We start from the raw sequence: 22,127 nt of genomic DNA, 5'->3' as shown, positions 1-22,127 counted from the left end.
TGCATTACTATTAGCTGTTGCACTGATGAAACAACATTTGAAGATGACCTTCAAGGACTTGGTTTCAAATTAAACCATCAGGAACCCCGAGGGTAAAAGGGTTCAGTGGTTAAGATAGGTTTGAAATAATTTATTATAGAGAGTGCTAAAAAAATAAAGCTGAGCTGAACAGTCTCTGCAATAATAGTAACTGTTGCCTTTTATGCGTCTGAACAGACAGAAATCAGCAAAGACAGACCTTTAAGATTTATTTTAACTTTTTATATGTACTCTTGTTGATGTACAGAAGCTAAACTATTACGCTAGCATTACAACTTCTAGTTCAGGACTTCCTTTTCCCAAATGATCTGAATTCTATCATGGAAAGCAAGTAAACATGCTTTTCTTTTCTCCTACTGCAGACATTGAGCCAGAGCCCTGAATCCTTCTTATAGCAACAGAAGATTTTTTTAAATATAACTTTAACATTACAAATGTTGAACTCCATTTCAGCACTTCTCTCCTGCCCCCTCCTGTCACCCTGCCTAGTAATTCCATTTTGGGCTGCAAGGCTTGAGATGCATACAGGTCCTTCATCATCTTCACTTACAGCTCAAAGGACAGTTGTGACAAGAAACAATTTCTTCAGTTCTCCTCCTCCAACCATCCAGAACATTTTTTCCCCCAATGAGAAAAATGGCAATATGGAGGTCAAACCGCATCTGCATTCCCTTGAGAAGCCTGGATTTCGACCCACTGTTCCTTACCTTGGTGATTCAGGGAGATGCGGTTAGATGGTTCTTGGAAACCCGGTTCCACCAGATCCCGCCGACCATGAGCTGAAGTCTGATCTACATTGTCCTAAAAAGAGAGCAGCAGAATATCTTATCAAAATCAGGCATTCTGTGATTCCTATAAGCTACATTACACAAAGTCAAACCACCTATACAAAACAAGAAAAAACCCCTGCCATACCTCTGACAGGAGAAATCAGTGTCAGAGAAGGGGGGGGGGCAGATCATAGGGGGACGCAAGACTGTCACATTAATACCTGTGGCATGAATCCAGAACCAATGACTATGCTGTTGGTTCATCTGTACACGAGTTTGCATTTCAAACTGAGAAACAGTGACGTAAATGAACTTCCTAGTTTAACAAAAGTTTCTTACATCAAATTATGCGGAGGCTTGGGGCTTTGTTTTCTCTAATTCCAAGTCTGTGGCTTAGGGTTTTATAACTAATTAACTGGACTGAAACAGATTCAGTAGTGAACTACTAAACCTCAAGAGGAATCAGAAGTTCAGTTTAGATAAACATCCATGCCTCTGGATGCCAACCTGTTGTTTTTTTTCATACTAGAACTCTCACAAGATCAGGTTTCATGAAGTTTTAACACAAACTGAATTTGGCTCAGTCTAAAACACCACAGTTTCTCACAGATCTTGCCAAAGAAGACAACTAGGAGAAAGCGAGGCAATTGAAATATAAACAAGAATATAAGAAAAGCAAGATAAGTCACATTTTCGAAGTATGAGAAGGAGATTTAAAGCAGGTACATAGTTTTACAAAGTTGGTATACCTTTGTATATATCAGTTAAAGGTGGGTATGGAAAAGTGCATAAAGTTGACTGCATTGATATATCACCCACCATAAACTGCTGCAGTGATATACGTGACTATATACACAATCCTGCTGTGCCCAAAGTGTGGGATAAATACACAGTGGCATCACCCACATTTATGTCAAAACATAGGAACCACCTTCATGGCAAATGACATTGTAATTATGGCAGAGCAATAACATGCCCACAGTAAGTGGCAATTCAACTACGTGCAACCATGAACTCTCAGCCCAGCACTTCCAGTTTACAGAATATAAGCTAATACTCAAAAACATAATGGATGCAGTGTTTGGGGCTTAGAATTGCATATAGTTCTACAGTATATGAAATAAATTATATTATCTCTTCATCAGAGAGACTGTCTTAGCAAATACTTGAGCTTTGATTCAAGTACTCAAGCACCACTCTAGTGTCTTCACCATCAGGGATCAGTTCAAGACCCCACAGACATTTAGAAGACAAAAGCTGCCAACAGTGGTATGACTAAGGAAGGTTTTTATGAGTAAACAATATATGATAAGATAAATATGGCATCCATCTACGCCAGATACAACTGGGACCACTCAGACTTCTGCCTCCATATTGACTATCTCCACGTATTGCTCTTCACATTCTTCGCACTGGTTTTCAAAACACTGGCTGTTGTTTCATGAGCCACATCTCCCTTACCTCACAAGTTTTTGTAGTTGCTTCTTAGAAATCAAAGAAACCCCCCCTAACAACATCAGACCTTCTGTCAGCACAACTATCTTTGTTCTTACTTTCTTGAAACTGCAGTATTTCTTAGCTCTTTCACTGGAGCTAGCTGAACATGTATGACGAACAAGCAATTCATGAGGTCCTGTCTCCGCCAAATCCCTTGCAACTGCAGGGTATCACATTCCAACATTACTAGTGCTTTTGGAGCGCTAGTCATTCTCACTGGATATATCTCATTTTCTCTGGGACACCACACAGCCATCATTGACCTGGCTCACATCATCTCAATTTTAAATTTCAGGCAGGAAGTTTGGGACTTGGAACACAAGAAGGCAGCTGGAGAAAGGACATACAAAATTATGAGTCTGTTCCCCAGAAAATTAAGTGTAATTGATTCAAAGGTGCCAAGGGCAACAGGGAGGAGGAGATGCTTATCTAGGAAAATTTTCAGTCAAAACCTAAAGCTGAAGCTGATTGCTCTCAGTACAAAGGCTAAGAGGTGAGCGTCCCAGGCATGGAGAACTCAGCAGAAGATCCCTCCCTAGCAAAGAGCTTTTCTCTGTGCATTTCTCTCCATGCAATTCAACACGACAAATTTTTATGGGGTAGCTAAAACCCCAGAGATGCAGTTTAGCACTATCAGTTCCACTTCCCAGGAACAAGTCCCAGTGTCCAATGCATGGGTGCAGTTACATACTGCCTCTTGTCTGGGAAGAACAACAGGGCACCCCAAGAGAAATAAAAGCTGGAACAGGAAAAGTAACAAATAGCTTATTACTGGTTATCTAAATGTGTTTGCAGTTGCTCCAACACATACAAGTGCAAGGCAAGATTCATGCAGTGCTATGTATCAACAAAGGTGAAATGGGGCTGAGATGCATCATTTTACATTTGCATTTCCCACAGCAGTAACACATAAACACTTAACTGAAAAGACCTTATTTCAGGCTTACACCTGGCTCCAAGCCTGTAACTCTTAAATTAAACTGGATTTTATTTTTTTTTTTTAAGCTAGCAATTGTCAATAATTTACAGGAATAGCATACACCCTCTCTGGAATCACCTTACATCTGTATCAGAAGATGCTGAGAAACACAGGCCTCATGAAGTTAAGCCAAAGCCATGGTCAAAGTTTTCAGAAGCAGACATTATAGTGACTAATGACTGCTGGTTGCTGCCCTCATAAAGCTGATGCCCCTGACTATTTCGTTTGGTGCAAAAACCTGCTCAGAAGGTCCGGAGAGTTCTCCTTCTGCTTGAGCAAAGCAGGGAAACAAAGGTTTCCTCCGGACACTGAGGGCCAGCAAAACCCAGGTGCTAAAGCAAAGCAACAAGCCGTGCATAAACAAAGCCACACCTGTTACAGCAATGCAGGCAGTGGAGGGGAAAAGGTAAGGGCGGTGTGGTTTAAAGAGCTAGGGGTAGTTTCACATGACCCTCCAGAATCTGTTTGTGTCCGTTGTGCACAGACAAACACTGGCACTCGGCCAGATGCAGCTGAGATCAGACACTGGAACAAGGTTAAAAGAAGAAAGGGGAGGGGGGCAGGAAATAAAGTTATATAATTGCTCTGTGCCAGCAGCCTTGTTGTTGGGCTCCATCTCAAGGCTGAGGTCATGGCCCTCAGCAAGGTGGGCACCTGCTTTGATCTATCATCATCCCTCCTGTCGTGACTGAAACCAAGCTCGAAGTCATTTGTTTGCTTCATGGTTTAATCCCCAGCTCTCCCTCCTTTTCCAATAAATGCTCTCAATATGAAATTAAAGCATGTTACTTAACTTACTGGACCATCCAGCTTTTGTAGTATTTTTAGAAGCTAACTGAGCATTAGCCCTCCCTGACTTGTTTGCATGTACTATTTTCTCCGTCAGTCAGCATCTGCAACCAAGGATGATTTAATCAAGTGACTAGTAAGAGTGCTAGAAGGATCTGAAGCAGGGTTTATTTTTCACAGAGTCCTTTAAAGTATTAGGATTTCATATAGCCAAACACACCATCATTACAGGTCACACTATGGTGTCCTTTTGCAAACCCATATTGCACTACACAAGAGGTGACATGCTTACATCGCATTAAGAGCCAAAGTCCACCCATAAGCAGTGTTATCTCTACCTATCAGTAACCAGGACAATCTGGATTTATTTTTCAATCTATAACCAAGCCTTTCAAGTTGCACTCCCTCAACTATGACATATGCTTGGTGCTGTTTGTGCTAGCACGATAAGCATTTCAGTTATCAAAGAAAACATTAAATCTTATTTTTAATCAGTGAATCAGATAGTCATATACTACAGCAGCTCCACTGTCTGCACACGTGTTCTTAAATCACTTCTTCAGCTCCAAGTGTTACTGTTCCCACCTGCAGGTTAGCTCAGAAGAGTATTTATCAGTATGAGACAGTGTTATTAGGCTGACCAGTGTGTTGCTACTACTCTACTGCTGCTTCTCTCATCCTAATTCATTCAGCAAAGGTTATCTAGTCAGTCATTCAGGATAATCTTATGGGTAAATAGTGCCTAGAGAAGGGAGGAAGCAGATTCGAAAGCACAAATAATAAAGTATCATCTGTATTTCCCTTCTCCCTTGTTCTTTGCAAAGAAAGGGGCCTAACATTAGCAGAGACTGAGCAGCTTTCTTGAGAAGTCTGGAAATCCCCTGTTACTGAAGGCTTCAACTTTTTCTAACTTCAGCAGTCACTGGAAGTTTACGAGATGAAGAAAGGCTACAAGTGGCAGAACAGCTTCTCGGAAGCTCCTGGGAGCATGGCCAGACTGAGGATGTCCAGACCACCAAGACGACAGTCCCTGGTTTTGGATTTACTGTAGCTGTCTGCAAACCCACACTGCCGTGCTCCTGAACAAAAGGTTCAATTGAGCAAGAGTCACGCGTACTCATGCCAGCAGTCCCACAGCGACAAATTAAGATCATGACATACTTCTGATGTTTGTACACTGTCCAGCACAACAGAAAGTAAAGTCAGACGTGCTGACGGGTCTCACCGTGGTTTAGGAGACTATCAAGGCAGATACACCTCTGTTTGCACAGAGGCACTCCTGCCTTGCCTGCCCACTTGGCAGAGCTCATTCACCACACCAAGGTAGAGGTCTTAAAACTAGTTGAGCGTAAAGAGAAAATTAGCCAAGTCATTGTTTGAACCACCTTAGCTTTACTCTGTTCAGGCAACTTGTGTAAAGCAAAATGAAGTACTTCATGCTAGTACAGACAAAGGAAGCTATTGCAGAGTGTTCAAGTGTAAGTGGTTTCCAAAAAAGGCAAACACAAAAATTCACTGAAGAAGTGTCCACCAAGGGCTGTGAAAAAGCAGACACAGCTCCAGGCTTCTGGAGAAGAAAGGGGATACTTGAAGAAATTATACTCTCTCTTTGTATCTGCAACTTGTTGCTTTTAGAGGAAAGAGACAGAGATAGAGGAACATTTCTTTATCTGACCCAGTAGCATAATTCTTAACATGCTCCTGGAGTTTCCTTAGGCAATAAACAGATTAGGCTGCAATTTCTTCTGAGGACTGGTTTATAAGATTCCTCACTTTCCAAACAAACTACTATTTGCATTTAGGTAAAGTAACTTCCTGCACTGTTTTTTAAGCTCTGCACTGCTTTCTAAGCTATGCCACTTCTTTATACCATGGTTTTGCGGCTTACTAGAAGCATCAAATGTACAAGGAGGATAGTAGACTCAATTATGCTAAGTGCTGAATAGCCAGCTATTCATCTAAATAAACTGTCCTATAGCTTACTGGTATCCACAAGCATCTACAGAGTTTCTGTTCACTCAGTTTTACTCTTAGCCCTGTGAAGCATTTACAAGAATAAATCCAACTGACAGATCCAAACCTAGGTTCAAGTTCTAATCCAAACTCCACAGTCCAGATCAATTAGCAATGCATGTGATTCTCCTTTCTTAAAAATACAGCAGCACAGTCCCCTACCAGACAGATGTTTGGTACAGCATATTTTCAGCAAGCTGACATCCCGGAGTTTGAGGACATATGTCAAAAGCGAAGAGCAAGGCTCTTGGGTTTGTCCAAAGTCACTTCTTTGCAGATGATTTCAACTCTATTCAAACACAGTTTGTATGTTTTACTGTTTTCTGCAAGAGTGCTTAACATCTCATAGAAATAAAGAAAAAAGAAGCTTTGCACACTAGGCAAAAAACTTTAAAGTGCATTCTCAGACAACCCACATATTACATAATTAAAGACCTGTAACCTGGTTTCCTGCCTCTTAACTATAGTCATTTGACTAGGTAAGAGCCAAGTGAAAGGCTCAGTAAGTCAACAGAGTAACTGTGAACCTAGAATTTTAGCATTCCCATTGCTAAGAGAGCTTGTACAAACAAGGGCTTAAAATAAAGCCACTTAGCTTTGTCAAAAGCTGGGCTCTCTCTCCTGAAGTAGCAAAGCCACTAACTGCAGGAATCCTTCTGTTTTTACAGTACTGGCTGTCAAGACTAGGAGCAATAACCCTAGAGACCAAGAACAAACAAGCCCAGCTCAGGATTACAGAAGAAGCAAAGGCAGCAGTACATTCCTCCCGACACGCAGCAGCACCTCTGATCCTTGGTGCCGCAAATCACTGCAGCAAATCACTGAAAACCTGGCACGGCGCAGACTTACTGTGATCCAAACATTCATACAACCCTCAGCAGACTTACTAGCCCACCATGCAACATATACAATAGCTACAAGAAACACAGCAGACCAGGAATTAGCAAAGAAAGAAGGAAAATGAGACTGATAGACAAGACAGACCTGCGTCCATGGTCCATGTCACTGCAATGGCAGGGAATTTGTTAAATGAATCACAGGAATTATATTACACCCCATGATACAGGGGAAGGCAGAAAGGCTTGTCAGTCTGACCTTGGAGGAATTTCTCTCCCGACCCCCTCTGGGCTTCAGTAACCCACTGACCGTAAGTCGTTCAATTCAGCAAAAAATTGGGAGTTTGGACCCTGTTATTGACACTGAAACCCCAAGTCAGTGAAGTATTTCTTTCTAAAAGCCATGGGCTGACATAGTTATAGAAGATACTGCTATAGCTGAGCTAGAAAGTTATTTTTCTGAAGGTGCTTCAGATTTATTTTAGGAGTCCGGTTATGTGACTTGTCACTACCTGCATTGCAACTGCTACCAGGGCACACCAAAAACTACTCTTACTACTAGCTTCTTCCTGTCCTCCCCCCAACTCCAAGTATCTCTTTGCCCTCCAGAAAATAAACAAATCAATTAATCAAATAGTTAATGTAGTTTAGCAAGAGCTGGACCACGATTAGCAAGCTCCAACAGTATCTGGTAGGAGCAGTTTATTAATAAAAGGTTTTTCTCCAGTAAGGCAGGAGTGAGCATACCACATTAGCTGACAGCTCCAGCAATGCACTTTTACAGCGCACACACACAGGCTAACATTACAGATTCAGCTTCTCTAGGCTGGTCTTTGCAAAACTGGCATTAACAGGATTTTCAACACTCCTGGACCCAAACTTTGGCAATAACGACATCAAAATAAATTTCTCTCCCTAGATGCAGTCCTCTCGTAGTAGAAACTAACTGCTTCTGCAAGAATTGAGCTGTCTCCCAGTACTTTGCACAAGAAAATGGATAGTATGTTCCACACTGTGCACTTTTTGGACCAGACTACCATTTATTATGGGAGAAGAAAATTCAATGCATCATGGTTGCTGTCTTTTAATTAGCTAGCAAGGAGGGAATCCAACTGACAGGCTTAGAAATGCTAAGAGCTTTGTTCTATTTTTAATGAGACTAAAACCACTGGGTCTGTTAGAGACAGTTTACATAGTTTACAGCTAAAATAAAGTCCTGAGATACAGAAAAGAAACAATTGCACAAAGTTCTCAGTGAAAGCAATCACTCCTTAGAGGTGTCTTCATCTATAAAGTACTTACAAAAATGAAGCACTTACTTACTGATAAAGTATTCTCTTGCGTCCTTTTTTTAAAAACAAACTAGGTTCCTTTTCATTTCTAACAAAACACCACTGAATAAGTGAAGTTTATATTAGGAAATTCTTCGCAGCAGAAAAATCACATGCTTACATAAAATTTTTGTTTCTTCTGCTGGTACCTATAGATCCTGATGTGTCTTTAGCTTTTCAGTGATAAATTGCATCATTCTCTTATCAAAGAATTGAGACTTAAGAGACTATACTACTTAAATCGACCTAAAGGCACAAGTTCATACATGTTAACTACCATACTGAATGCTGCTCACGAAATCTCAGGCAGTAATGCAACCCATAACAATGTGTTGTTGCTCATAAAACCTTTAGCCTATTCAAGAATCTTTACCAGGGTCACTTTCTATGTTTTGTCCAAGTTTCTTAAGTGTATGTTCTTCATCAGAAAGAGGAAAAGAAATACAATGGTAATATTTGTGCCCTGGTGCTATGGAAAATTTCAGCATGTCACACACTTGCTAACACACCTGTCCAGTCTGAGAAAGTGTCTTCAAAATTATTTTCTTTTACCTTATGTTTAAAAAAAAAATAAAATAATCTCCATATATGCTTTCAGGGGAAGCTGTAACACAGAAAGAAGGTATAGGATATTTGATCCTTTTCAATGCACTGCCCTCCCCATGCTCAGACCTGTGAAATACAAGGTAGCTCATCTGTTCTACTTGGCATCAAATCTACTAGAGCTTCGGTTGTAGCAGCGCTGCTGACCAGCTGCTTCACGGAACACTGGCTTTGGGAGTCAGGTGTTGACAGCATCCTTGCACCACGTGGACAGGAGATGTTCTGCAAAATGCCTTGGACAGTTTGTCCCAGTACAAGCTAATGATGCCCTGAATTAACCTTGGAAGGCTCAACGCTTGAAATGATGAGCTGGTGGACTCTGGATCTGGCACTGCAGCAAAAAATTTCTGTGTCTCAGGCCAGGGGAGGGAGGAGAGAAGGGAAGATGCCACCTGGGTTGAAGGAACCACCATTTCCATCCAAGTGCATTCTCTTCAGGAATTTATATTCAAATATCTATGCTTTGGGAAGCAGCAACCACAGCCAGATAACCTAAATTTAAGTGTACGTATCCTCATAGCTAGGCAGCCCTGAAAACTCAAGACAGATGAAACTGTAACAAAGGAATGAAAGTAGTATGAAATACAGAGCAAAGGAATTTACGCCATCTGAATGTGGGTCTGCTCTCTTACAGGCAATACTTCTGTCTTCTTGATGGTTCAGGTTCAAAGCAAGAGTTTGAACATGCCAAGAGATGAAGATAGCTATCCACAGCCCTTGACAGAGCTGATAAAATGATAAACCTCTTGTAGGGCAGGGCCTCCGTACCACAGAGACCTTTAAAATTTACTGGAAGCCAGCAAGCAAAGTAACATTCACACGCTAATGAAATTGTTCTTCATACTGAAACTCTGATGAATTTAAAGTGTCATGTTGAACAAATTCATACAAGACTATTTTGCTATCCTTACTTCAACTATCAGCAACATGGACCTTCTCACTCTACTTTCTAGTCAATTTTCTCAATTGCTGTAATTTAGGGTGTGCTTGGTACCCCTCCCCTCCTTCCAAAGAGTGATCCTTGGCATTAGATAAGGAATTAACTAGGTCTAGAAATGTCTGTCCCATCTGATCAAACCTATGATCCTAATTATATTGATCACACACCTTTCTGCTTAGATAAAGAACCATTTGCCTCTTATATGGTGCAGTTTGCCCCAGAACTCATTGCCTACCTCAGACAAGAGCATTTATATTTCAGGTGACATACTCTCAGTTAGATACAGAAGTCTTTACACAGTTCCAAAACAACAAGCCTTACCAAAAAGATATTTCAGAATCTCAGACATGGGGTAAAGATTTATACACTTCAGCTGACTGCTCTCTACCCTGCTCAAACCCCACAGAAATCAGACACATCTCTAAAGCACAATAATCATGTCTTTTCACGATTAATAACCCAGCATCAGATCACATATTGAAACAGAATGCTGTGCTCTCCCCTAACCAAACAGCAGGGTTACACTCAGTGCAAACGAGTAATGTAATTTATGCAAAAGAAATTACGGAGTCTAAGAACAGTCTACAATATATGGGTACTTAAAAAAAAAAAGTTCTTTTTTACTGCTTACATTCAAATAACGCGTTACTTTGCAAGCCCTCAGAAAAAAATAACCAACAAACCCCACACCTTTACCAAGAAAACAAGATGCCTGTATGTGTACATTTCTTTCTTTAATCATTTCTGAATCTCATTTGACCTTTGCAGTTTTAAGAAAGTCACATACATCACTGCACCTTTCACAGTGATGGTCAAAACAGTTTTCCTGAAAAAAGTCTCACAGTGATGCTCTATTAGACCTTGTAAAGTCATCATCCCCAAGTCTTTGCACACAATGATTGAATAAAATTTCTAATACAAATGATGCTGCAGTTTGCACTATAGAAATACCTACACACAAGTTGTTGATTCATAACAGTTGGAAAGAAAACAAAACGAAGATTAAGATAAGACTAACTACAGGAGTCATCCTTAATATTTCAGGGTGACACTGTCTTATTCCCATTTCTCAAAATGAAAGGAACTTGCAGGGCTCAGTATTGAGTTCAATCCTGTTTAATATTGTTATTCATGAAGGGATCGAGGGCACCCTTAGTAAGTTCGTGAATGACACCAAGTTGGGTGGGAATGCTGATCTGCTGGAGGATGGGAAGGCTCTGCAGAGGGATCCGAACAGTCTGGATAGATGGGGCAAGACCAACAGTGTGAGGTTCAACAAATCCAAATGCTGGGTCCTGCACCTGGGCCACAACAACCTCATGCAGTCCTATAGGCTGGGGGAAGAGTGGCTGGAAAGCAGCCCAGCAGAAAAGGACCTGGGGGTGCTGTTTGAGAGCTGGCTAAATATGAGCCAGCAGTTGCCCAGGTGGCCAAGGCCAATGGCATCCTGACTTCTATCAAAAATAGGCCAGCAGAACCAGGGCAGTAACTGTTCCCCCTGTACTCAGCCACTGATGAAGATGTACCTTGAGTCCTGTGGATAGTTCTGGGCCTCTCACTGCAAGGAGGACACTGAGGTTCTGGAGCAAGTCCAGAGAAGGGCAACAAAGCTGGTGAAGGTGTGGAGAGTAAGTCATATGATGAGTGGCTGTGGGAGCCTGGGGGTGTTTAGCCTGGAGAAAGGAAGGTTCAGGGGAGACCTGACCGCTCTCTACAACTGCCAGAAAGGAGGTTGTAGCCAAGTGGGGGGTCAGGCTCTTCACACAACCAACCAGCAACAGGATAAGAGGACATAGCCTCAAGCTGCACCAGCAAAGGTTCAGGGTGGACATCAGAAGGAATTTCTGGGGTTGTTAAACATTGGAACAGACTGCCCAGGGATGTGGTTGAGTCACTATCCCTGGAGCTGTTCAAGAAACAACTGGGCGTGGCACTTAATTGACAAGGTCAAACATTGGACTTGACCTTGGAGGTCTTTTCCAACTTAATGATTCTGTGAATTTCTACATCTTCAGAGTCTTTAGAAAAAGAATTAATTAGTTTGACTGTAGTAAAATCCCAGCACCTCAAAGTTGCTTTTTAGCCTGAGAACTTCTCTCAGTGGTCTGCATACTTTATCTCTCTCTGTCTTAATTTTCAAAAATCTAGGTACAGTATAAAATATGCTTAATTGTTACACTTTTTGCAGTATTAATAAAAATACATATTTATATCTATCTCAAGGTAGCGGCTGCCACGTTATCCTTTCCTTAAGGAAAGGGAGCTAATTGTAAGTAGCTCTACCAGTTATCCTGCATTAAGAAGATGGCTTTATCAGAAAATCTTTATTGACTTAACATACTCTGAAGGAAGAAAATTCACAAAAGATCAGCAATTTGCATTTAAATAGTAATAAATTACATGTAAAATTGCAAGCTGTCCCAGGAAAACACAATATAAAGTGTAATCTTTAGTTTTTGCAGAAACTGGCACATCAAAAGCAAGCATGTCAAACTCCTCTTCATGCTTGGAAGGTTTTCTTTTTGTTTCGTTCTGCTTTAGTGTTGTTTACAGTATAACTGTGTTAAGTGACCTCTTATTTTGTACAACTGCTCCCCACCTCTTGCTAATGCCTACTGGACACATCCAAGGAAGTTACCCACAGCACGTCAGAACATACGCTGCAGCGCTTCAACATAGTCAGCAGCAGCTGCTTTAGTTCTTCACAAAGCCTCTGAGGCTACATTAAAGCCTCAACAGATCAAAGGGGTTTCATAACTACCAGCATGCTACTGGAGGAAGGTCTGATGTGCCAAACATTGCCAAGGCAGCACTTGAAACAAAACAAGCAAACCACCTCAAACGAGACCTGCCCAGGTACAGGGTCTCCAAACAAGGAGAGATTTGAACAGAGATTGCAAAGCTGGTCACCAGACCATGAGAAAATTTCTGCAAATGAATTTCTACTGTTCCCTCCGAGAAAAGGTGAGATGCAATCGGATGAGTTGTGTTCAATTGGTATTGAAGTGGCTTTCAAACACCTTTCTTTCTCTTCCATGAAACCACTGCTGAAGTCTAGGGAGGGGAAGTGACTTGTTTACCTTGCACTTCAAGGGGCTGGCAGCTTGCACATGAGCAGCTACCACACTTCAGCTGAGATGGTGATTAACTCCAGCATTCAGGGTGGTACCTTTTACAGCACAATCAGTATTTACTGTACTACTTCCTCTAGTTTTGAGCTATTCTTTCTAATCCAAAAATGCAGATCTATGAAATAAAGGTAGTGGAAAAGATTCCTGCTGAGATTAAAGTCAAACTAGAGATCAAAAAAGGAGGAAAAGAGGAAAAACTTTGAATTAAGCTTCAGAAGCAAGCTGTGGGTGAGAGGAACAAGCCACCTTCTGGATACAGATGAACAGAAGACCATTCATTTAGCCAAAACAAGAAAATTAACTGTGCAGATTACCTGGGAGCTCCTTAGCACACTGCAATGCTGACAGCATGTGTGTAGTCTTACATCCTAATACTACATGTTATTGTGTCAATATCCCTGTTCCAGAAGATGCTAGTAGGACAGCCAATACGAAGTTTCTGGTCTTGTGGGTTTGGGTTTATTTTAATCTTCAGGGCAAAGTCATATTTTAAAAGATACACTGTCAGAAAACTATTTTTCCAACTTTCTCCCATCCAGCATAGCAGTTATGGTTTGTGACTAAACCATCCAGGCAATTCATGTTCAACAGCCATCAGCTTGTCATAACTTTGAGGACATAAAGGACTCCAGAAAAAAACAAGATTGCAAGAGGTGCCTTTTTAGGAACATCTTTAGTACGCTTAGTTATCTCTTTTGCCCCTGTCAGGAAAAAAAAATATATATATATATTCCATGCAGAAATTTCACCAGCAAACATGTAGGAAGGAATTTTTTCCATCAAACTTGCAACACACTGACCATACTTCTGTATGGTCAGAAGTAGAGAAACAGTCCCTCTGAAGTCTTAATTCACATTCACCTTAGAGAACAGGCTCTACAAATGCTTCCAGTTACAAAACACTCAAGGTGACTCCCTCAAATATTGACACTAATATCTGGTTTTAAAAATTTCTTGAGTCTGTCATGAATTCAAAAAGGAAAAAAAAAATCACGTAAGTTGAGTGTGCATGTGTGGGTGGGTAAACATGTTTTAAGTCACTTTAATAAATGGATATTTATTTATGTATGTAATGTGTATGTTACATACAATCCTAGAGTTACCTTCTACAGAAATCTTTTCAACTGGCAAGAGGTCATGGCAGTGTGGCCATGGCTTGCCCAGTGCTTCCTGCTTCCCTGCTAGTCAAGGAAGAATGAGCCCAAGAGAAGGGCTCTGGAAGAAGGAAGATATGCAGAGAGGGAACAGGGTAAGAGCACACAGAAGGATTGTGAAGAACTGAAGGACTTCACTCAACCAGGTGGCAGAAGATCCAGAGACCACAGAGGCTGATTAGGAAAAAGAACCCACGGAGGTGGGCTAGCCCCAGATACAATCAGCTGTCTTCTGACATCATCCTTGCCAAGATGTCCTCCAGAAAAAGCCAGCTATTTCCTTCCGGAAGGGCCAGAATATCTTCTCCCAAGCTCCCCTAGGCAGTACCCTCCATCAGCTGGCACACAACCATTCAAGGAAATCCTGAGGGGTCAGGTCTGCCAGAGTGGTGGAGGAGATAGAAAACCCACAGGCTTTTAGGAAAGGGAGGTGTTAGCCTTTCCAGGTTAGCCATGAACTCTTTACAATCAATAGAACAGTTCATGCATTTGAAGGCTTGTGTCAGCCCTTCCTTCCTGACCCCCATTGTCTCTTTGCTCTCCAGGCACATGGATGATATCTCTTCTGCAATGGGCTCACAGTGGAAAGGGAAAGATATGGTCATGACTCTCCTAGTGCCTCGTGCCCAACCCCACCAAATGACTCTGAGCCAGGGGCACTTGTGACCAAAGGATAGAATCATCAGTCGGATCTGAGGGTGGAAGCTCATAAGCCACTTAGCAAGGGGGACCTTCCCCATATTGCCCCAAGGACAGTCCTGGGGCGATATGGCTGGCAGTGAGTCCTCAGAGAAGGCAGCATGGGAGGTAGTCCATTTGGATGCAAACCTTGTAAGAGAGAGTAGACATCAGGGAAGGCAGGAGAGTGCCACAACAGGAGACTGAGTACCAGCAGCCTGGCTGGGTAGCCACAAAGGACAGAAGTGGGCCAGGAAACACCTGGACTACTAGCACCCCTAGGCTCTCCTTTGGTTCTGTCACACTGGTAAGTCCCTCATTTTCCACATCAATACTTCTATCCAAAAGAGGCACCCATCATCTTTAAGAAGAAAAGTTCAGAATACCTGTCTTGCCTAGGCCAAACAAGTCCATTTTTGCAGCCAGGTACATGGGATGGGGAGAGAAAAATCAGCTAAACCACATTCCTGACCCGCCCACGAGCAAACAGTGCAATTCCAGCTGCAGCCAGCACTGGACACTACAAAGATTTCTGGAGTGGGTTCAAGATAACGTCACATCACAAGTGATCAGTGAGCCAGCCAGGGAAGCATTCTGCTGCTTGACCAACAAGCAAAGACAACTTGTGGATGAAGAAGAACCCGTTGGGGAGGAAGAGGTTGATGGCAGAGGAGATGATGGTAATGACCAAGCAAAGGGAGCAAGATTACTAGCAAAATAACAGTCCTGGACTATGGGAAAGCAGATTTTTGGCTTGTTTAAAGATCTGCTTGCAAGGTTCCCATGGCAGACTGCTCTGAAGGACCAAGGTGCCCAAGGCAACAATCTGATCTTGAAGGACAACCTCCTCAAACCTCAAAACCAGTCCATTTTGGTGTGCAGAAAGTCACAAGGGAATGGCAGAAAGATAAGCTGAATGGACAGGCAACTTCTGTGTCAGCTCAAATGCCATAATGCAAAGAAGGTCAAAGCAGGAAGAGGTTATGCAGAAAGAATATGGAGAGAAGTGCCCATGAAGAAGAGTTGGAGCAAGCAAATGAAGACAAGAAAAAACAAGGAATGCTTATATAGGCAAGCAAGGACAAAAGGATGGCTAATATTAGTCTAGTTCGTCCTCAGTTGTGCACGGGACCCAGCAGCTAAGGACACAAAAGATGAGTGATGTCTTTGCCTCAGTTTTTCCTAGTAAAGTTCATCTTCAGGTCTCCCAGTTTTTTGAGCACAGTGTCAGCATCTGGAGGACTGAACCATTACTCACGGCAAAGTTATGGATCAGACAAGCTAACTGAACCAAGTCCCTAGGACCAGATGGAATGCCTCAGAAGGTGCTAAGGAAGCTAGCCAATACCACTGAGAGGCTACTTCAAAAGAGTAAGTCACTGATGAAAGGATCATCCTGGTGAGTGCAGAGGCAAAAAAACATATTCCTCTTCAAAACAGGAGAGGCTGACAATATGAAGAACCAGAAGCTGGTCAACCTTGCCTGGTTTCTGTCAAGATTATGAAGCAAGTCCTCCTGGAAGTCACTGCCAGGAACACAGAAGATAAAAAAAAGGAATTGGTAAATCTACGCTGGCTGTTTCAAAAAACAAGTCACACCTGACATTTCAGCTCACAATTTTATACCATTTATATTATCTCTCAAGAATTCAAAACACATAGATCATGGATCATTGCGCTGCCTTTTGGTTTCTTCATCAAGCTGCACATTCTAGGTTCTTCAAATATATAGTTAAAATTTTACAATACTAGACAATCTTGTGGGATTTTCAGAACATCCATTTTCATTAGAAAAGTAGACACCTCATTTGTACTTCGCACAGCCCAAAGCAATCTGCCTCAGATATAGCTGAAGACTGTAGAAAAGTCAACTGCAAACTTGAGAAGGACCGACTGCAACAGCATAAAATTCATCAAAAATACTTCTTTGCCTCCACTGAAGCATCAGTTTTACAAAACCCACGTGAGCTGAAATAATGGCCTGTCACTCTCCTACACTAATAGGTTCAAGAACTTCTTCAAGAAAGGTGCCAACACCACTTTGTCAGAAACCCCCTCCTGAACTGTGCAGAAGTATTCAGTATTCTGGGGAACTTGCCAGCTGACAGTATTTACTGTATGACTAATATGCATTAATGAAGCACAAATGGACAACTATTTACTTGTGCTAATAACTAAAGCGCTTTATTAGAGCTAAGGCCTCTAGCATGAAGGGTTGCCAGGTTCCCCACTTGCCAAAGTTATGTCAAAAAATGGAGCCAGTGTGTAAGACATCAAGAGCTACAGCCAGTGTGTAGTAGAGTCTTAAGTCATTGTTTAACATTCAGCTTGCAAAGGACCAGCATGCTCCAAAACCACTGGCTGTTTCCGTGGGCTTGTCTTTTCATTGTAGAGGCTAGAATTTCAAGTATGCACACTGGTCGTACCAGTGCGCAGACCAGAGCTATCTTAAAATAGCAGTAAAGCCTGAGAGCTTTGCTGGACATTTGTGTTCTACTTTTGATTGCTTGTTGTTCTTTCAAAACCAGAAAGAAAAACACTGTATCTTAATGCCTCAGATTAAAATATCAATACTATCTAGCATGAAAGGCCATTAATACCAATAATCTGGCCCTCTCTTCATGAAGGATTCCTGAAAGCCGATCAATTCGGTAAAATTCCCTCCTGAAAAAGCAAAGTCAATCACACAAGAACAAAGCCCTTGCTCTGTGTAGTACTCTCCATCCCACATCTCCATGAAGGGAACATACCTGAACAATATGAATGAAAGATACACCTGAAAAGCAGCAGAGTTCTATGGGAACTTAGGGAGAACTGTTAAAAAGGAGTGTTTCAGACTGCCTTACATTAGAAACTGAAAGAAAAATTCTTAAAGGATGCAAAAGTAGCAGGTAAAGACCATTTTCAATCATAGCTAGTAATAGGTGAACCTGATATGTTCATCCCTAACTTTACAAGGTAAGTGGCCTGTCCAGCACCAAGGCCACAGTGAGTTCATGCTATCCATTCTTCTTTGAATCAGCTTCAGTTCAGGACTCGCTGCAGCATTAGGAATGGAAAGTCTGCAACTGTAGAAACAAACAAAATGATCCCTGCCATGAGACATCACATAAACAATAAAGTTTTGAAACTGTACCCACAGCTTCTTTTTAGAAGCCGAAAAATTCTCCTCTCAGAGTTGATCATACAAACAGCTTCATGCAGAATCACAGGATTTTGACTGTGGGGTGGTACTTTGGAAGAGTTCCCTCCCCCCCTTTTTAACTTTAAAAAAAGGACTTAAATAAGTGCTTATGAAATATTGTCCTTCCTTTGATCAAACAGATTCCCTTTAGGCTATGTAAGGCAAGAAAATGTACTGAGCATAACTTTATGCAAGGTCTGTATCTAGATACATTTCTTGGAAATACTTAAATATAAGACAATATTATATCATTGGTCTCTTCCAAGGATAGAAAAGGCCTTTCTGAGCCAACAGGCATGGAAAACAGCACTAAGAATTTTCCAAGTCACAGTACTTCCTTGAAAAGTGACAGCTCCAAATGCACAGCAATCTTATCTTCCTCTTTGAAAAACAAAATCATCTCCACTGATTATTATTTACTCATATGTAGAGCACAGAACATCTGTAGAAGGAAGGTTCATTAAACCCCCCCAACTATCACTAACATAATTCCAGTTGATTACAACAAAGGCAATTTAAAAAAAAATGCTTTCATTCCCTTGTATTTCAGGTTTCTACTCTGTTATGTTTACACAGACATTTGAAGTATGAAGCTGTCTTAAGATTGGTACATCAACTTCTCTTTTAAGTTAGAGCTGTTACTAACATGAAAACATTTGTAATTCTCCAAAATAACCAGTTGGTAAACAGCTTGTCAAAAATTTACTCATTTGGAAAAGATCACATTCATTAAAAAAAATATACAGGATTTCATTTGGTGCTATAGCCTGCTAAGCTGATTGTTACCATTGCTTCAGAATGTTCTCATGAAGTTCTGTGAGAAAACACCAGAAACTGGTCTGGTTTTATCAACATGGATGTTTTTATAATTTGGAAATGACATCTTAAAAGTTGCATACAAGAACCTAAAGAGACACATTGCTTTTGATTTTCATAGGATCACTGAATGATTGGTGTTGGAAGAGATCTCGAATTCACTTGGTTCAACTCCCTGCTCAAGCAGAGCCACCTACAGCCAGTTGCCTGAGACCATGTCTGGATGGCTTTGGATTGAGATTCTACTCCCTCTCTGGGCAACCTGTGAGTTCTCAGTCACCCTCACAGTGGAAGAGTGTTGCCCAGTGTTCAGAGAGAACCTTCTGTGTTTCAGATTGTGTTCATTGCCTCTGGTCACCACGGAAAAGAGCCTGGCTCCATTCTCTTTGCACCCTCCTTTCAGGTACTTTTATATATATATATATATATATTCATAAGATCGCCCTCAACTTTCTCTGAAGTATAAAAGCAATAAACTGCAGATTTAAAGACGTATGAAAAATAGAGCTAAATCAAGAGACTGCTTGGATGTCATGACATGACAAGACTAAATGATAGGTTCAGTCTAGTGTTCAAGCATGAAACCATTAACAGAAAGATGCAAAATAAGCTTCTTACTTACTCACTTGATTTGAAACACCTATGTTGTTTCCTGACCACTGTTAGTAGTAACACAAGTAGCAAATGCTATGATTGACTAATAGAACGCTTTGAGTCCCTTTTTTTTTTTTTTGTGGCTTGAAAAAGCTCATGTAATTGAAAAATGTGGACCCAGCCACTTGAAATTTCTTGCTTGCATTCACCTTCATAAAAAGACTTCATGTTTTGCCAACCAACTCCCGTGTAAATTGGAATACAAAGGCAGAAGTGCAAACTGGTAAGTACAGGCTTTCAGTTGGAAATGTAGAAAGGTAAACTGGTACAGCAAAAAAAAAATAATTGATGTGTATTTTTTGTAAGAAGGGAAACCATAATCAGTTGGATATAAGCTTAGTGTAAGATACAAATTTCTTTTACATTATTTTGCTTCATATAAAATAATCTGATGATATATCTTAGTGGTGGCAAGTACACTTCCAATGGCCTCTTTAAGAGGTAAGCACTACAATTTTATTTCAATGTTAGTGAAAACAACTGCTTTTGGGACAAGTTTTTAAACAGATTTCTTTCCAAGAAAAATAGAGGCTAGAAATCTAGCTTTAGTTAATCTTCAACGAAAACCTACCAAGCAGCATCAACTCTATCTGTAAAAAACATTTGCAGTCTGTACTCAGGGAGACAGATTTCATAACTTCATATTGGAGGCAACATGTCTTGTAAAAACATTCACTAATGTTCTCGCTGCTTTGTACTTTCTGTCTGCTCCAGTCCATCAACCCTCTACACCATATACATGTAAACTGTTAAAACAAGAGCATCGTCAATAAAAGATCTGTTGACTGACACCATATTTCACAAATCTGATGACTTTCTGCATTGGCAGTAGCAACATTTCAGCTTTTCTTTATGCAATATGTAGAAGAATGATGCAATGCAATAATGCATCTGGTGTTTTTTCACTCAGCTATGCCCAAGGACTTTGAAAGACTGCCTGCACACTCTGGTCCTTCCATATTGTCCTCTTAGCACGAAAAACCCAAACTCTGCGACAAATTCTATGCAAGCAGAACACTTGTATGTTTAAGCCTAATAAGACTAAATTAAGGTACTGTTTATTTTGAATCTTGAAAATCATGTATTGGGTTTGCAAGACAAGGCTGTGGCGGGAGGGGGGGGGGCTACAGGAGTGGCTTCTGTAAGCAGCTGCCAGAAACTTGCCCCATGTCCGGCAGAGCCATCGTCAGCCATCCGTAAAACAGACCCACCACTGGCCAAGGCCAAGGCCATGAGCAACAGTGGCAGTACCTCCCTTGGGGCAGGGAGTCCTTCACTGGATGATTGACACTGGATTTAAGAGGGAGAAAAATCCATTCAGTTGTGCCTGGGTTCCAGCCAGGGCAGGGTTAATTTTCTGCAGTAGGAGGGAGGAGACACGGCTAGGACCTGGAAGTTACTCTATTTCACCTCATGTCAGTTGCTGGGGGTGAGGGAAAGGGACTCTTCCCAGGAGAAGGGGCATCAGGCTCCTTGAGCATTTTGCATGTGAATCATTCTCTCTTTCATACACTTTTATTGTTAAAATTGTTGCTGTTACCTTAATTTTCTTATCTCACTGCTGTTTCCAGTAAATTGTTACTATCTCAACCTGTAATTTTTGCCTTTTGTGCCTCCAGTTCTCCTCTCTGGCCACCTTCATTGGGGGTGGGAGGGCAGTGTGGTTTGAAGAGTCTCCTTTGGAGAACTAAATTAGGGAGTACCATTCCTAAACCAAAACAATGGAGTGAGGAGTGGGAATATATGAGAGAAACAGCCCTGAAGAAACCAGGGTCAGTGACAAAGGAGTAGGAGGAGGCATTCCAGGAACTGGAGCTGAGATCCCCTGCAGCCTGTGGTGCAGGGGACCCTATGCTGGAACCTATGGATGCACAAAGGAGGCTGTGACCCCATGTGAAGCCCGTGCTGGAACAGGGTCTTGGCAGGACCTGTGGACCCGTGGGGAGAGAAGCTCACACTGGAGCAGATTTTCTGGCAGGACTTGTGACCCCACAGGTCACAGCAGCCTGTTTCTGAAGGACTGCACCCCATGGAAGGGACTCATGCTGGAGTGGGAAGGACCCACATTGGAGCTCACGGAGGTCTGTCTCCCATGGGAGGGACCCTATACTGGAGCAAGGGAAGAGTCCTCCCCTTAAGGAGGAAAGAGCAGCAGAGACAATGTATAACGGACTGCAGTCCCCATTCCCCATCCCTCTGCGTTGCTGGAGGAGAGGAAGGAGAGAAAATTGGGAGTGAAGTTGAGCCTGGGAAGAAGGAAGCAGTGGGGGAAAGGTGTTTTTAAGACTTGGCTTTATTTCTCATTACCCTACTCTGACTTGATTGGTAATAAATTCAATTAATTTCCCCCCAGTCAAGTCTGTTCTGCCCATGACAGTAACTGGCAAGTTATCTCTCCCTGTCCTTATGTCATCTCATGAGCCTTTCATTATATTTTATCTCCCCTGCCCAGTTGAGGAGAGGAGTGACCAGAGCCACTTTGGCCTGATGTCTTTCTTACTACAATCGGTAAAAAAGATCTCCATAGACTCAATAAACAATTTGTCAATAATCAAGAAAAAGAAGATTTTCAAATAGTGTAAGGCAAACAATGAGGGCCAAAACATAGGTCTTGACAGCCCTTCCCAAGTCTACTTGGAGACAAATTCTGCAATCAACTTTTTTTTTCATGGAAGTTTTCTTAGGACAAGACATTTTATGTATGCAAACATGG

At 41.6% G+C, this 22,127-nt stretch overlaps 1 protein-coding gene across 1 annotated transcript in view; it reads right to left on the bottom strand.

Moving 5' to 3' along the window:
• The window catches only part of GRB10 (growth factor receptor bound protein 10), a 144,677-nt gene that overhangs the window by 82,738 nt on the left and 39,812 nt on the right, over positions 1-22,127 (bottom strand). The window contains 1 exon segment of the mRNA XM_032682743.1: positions 747-840. Within this exon segment, the coding sequence (XP_032538634.1) occupies positions 747-840 (94 nt within the window).

Source organism: Chiroxiphia lanceolata, chromosome 1 (assembly GCF_009829145.1).
Source record: "Chiroxiphia lanceolata isolate bChiLan1 chromosome 1, bChiLan1.pri, whole genome shotgun sequence".
In the NCBI taxonomy this organism is placed as follows: domain Eukaryota; kingdom Metazoa; phylum Chordata; class Aves; order Passeriformes; family Pipridae; genus Chiroxiphia; species Chiroxiphia lanceolata.
Note: the sequence above shows the minus strand (reverse complement) of the source record. Positions and strands in the feature narration are given on the sequence as shown.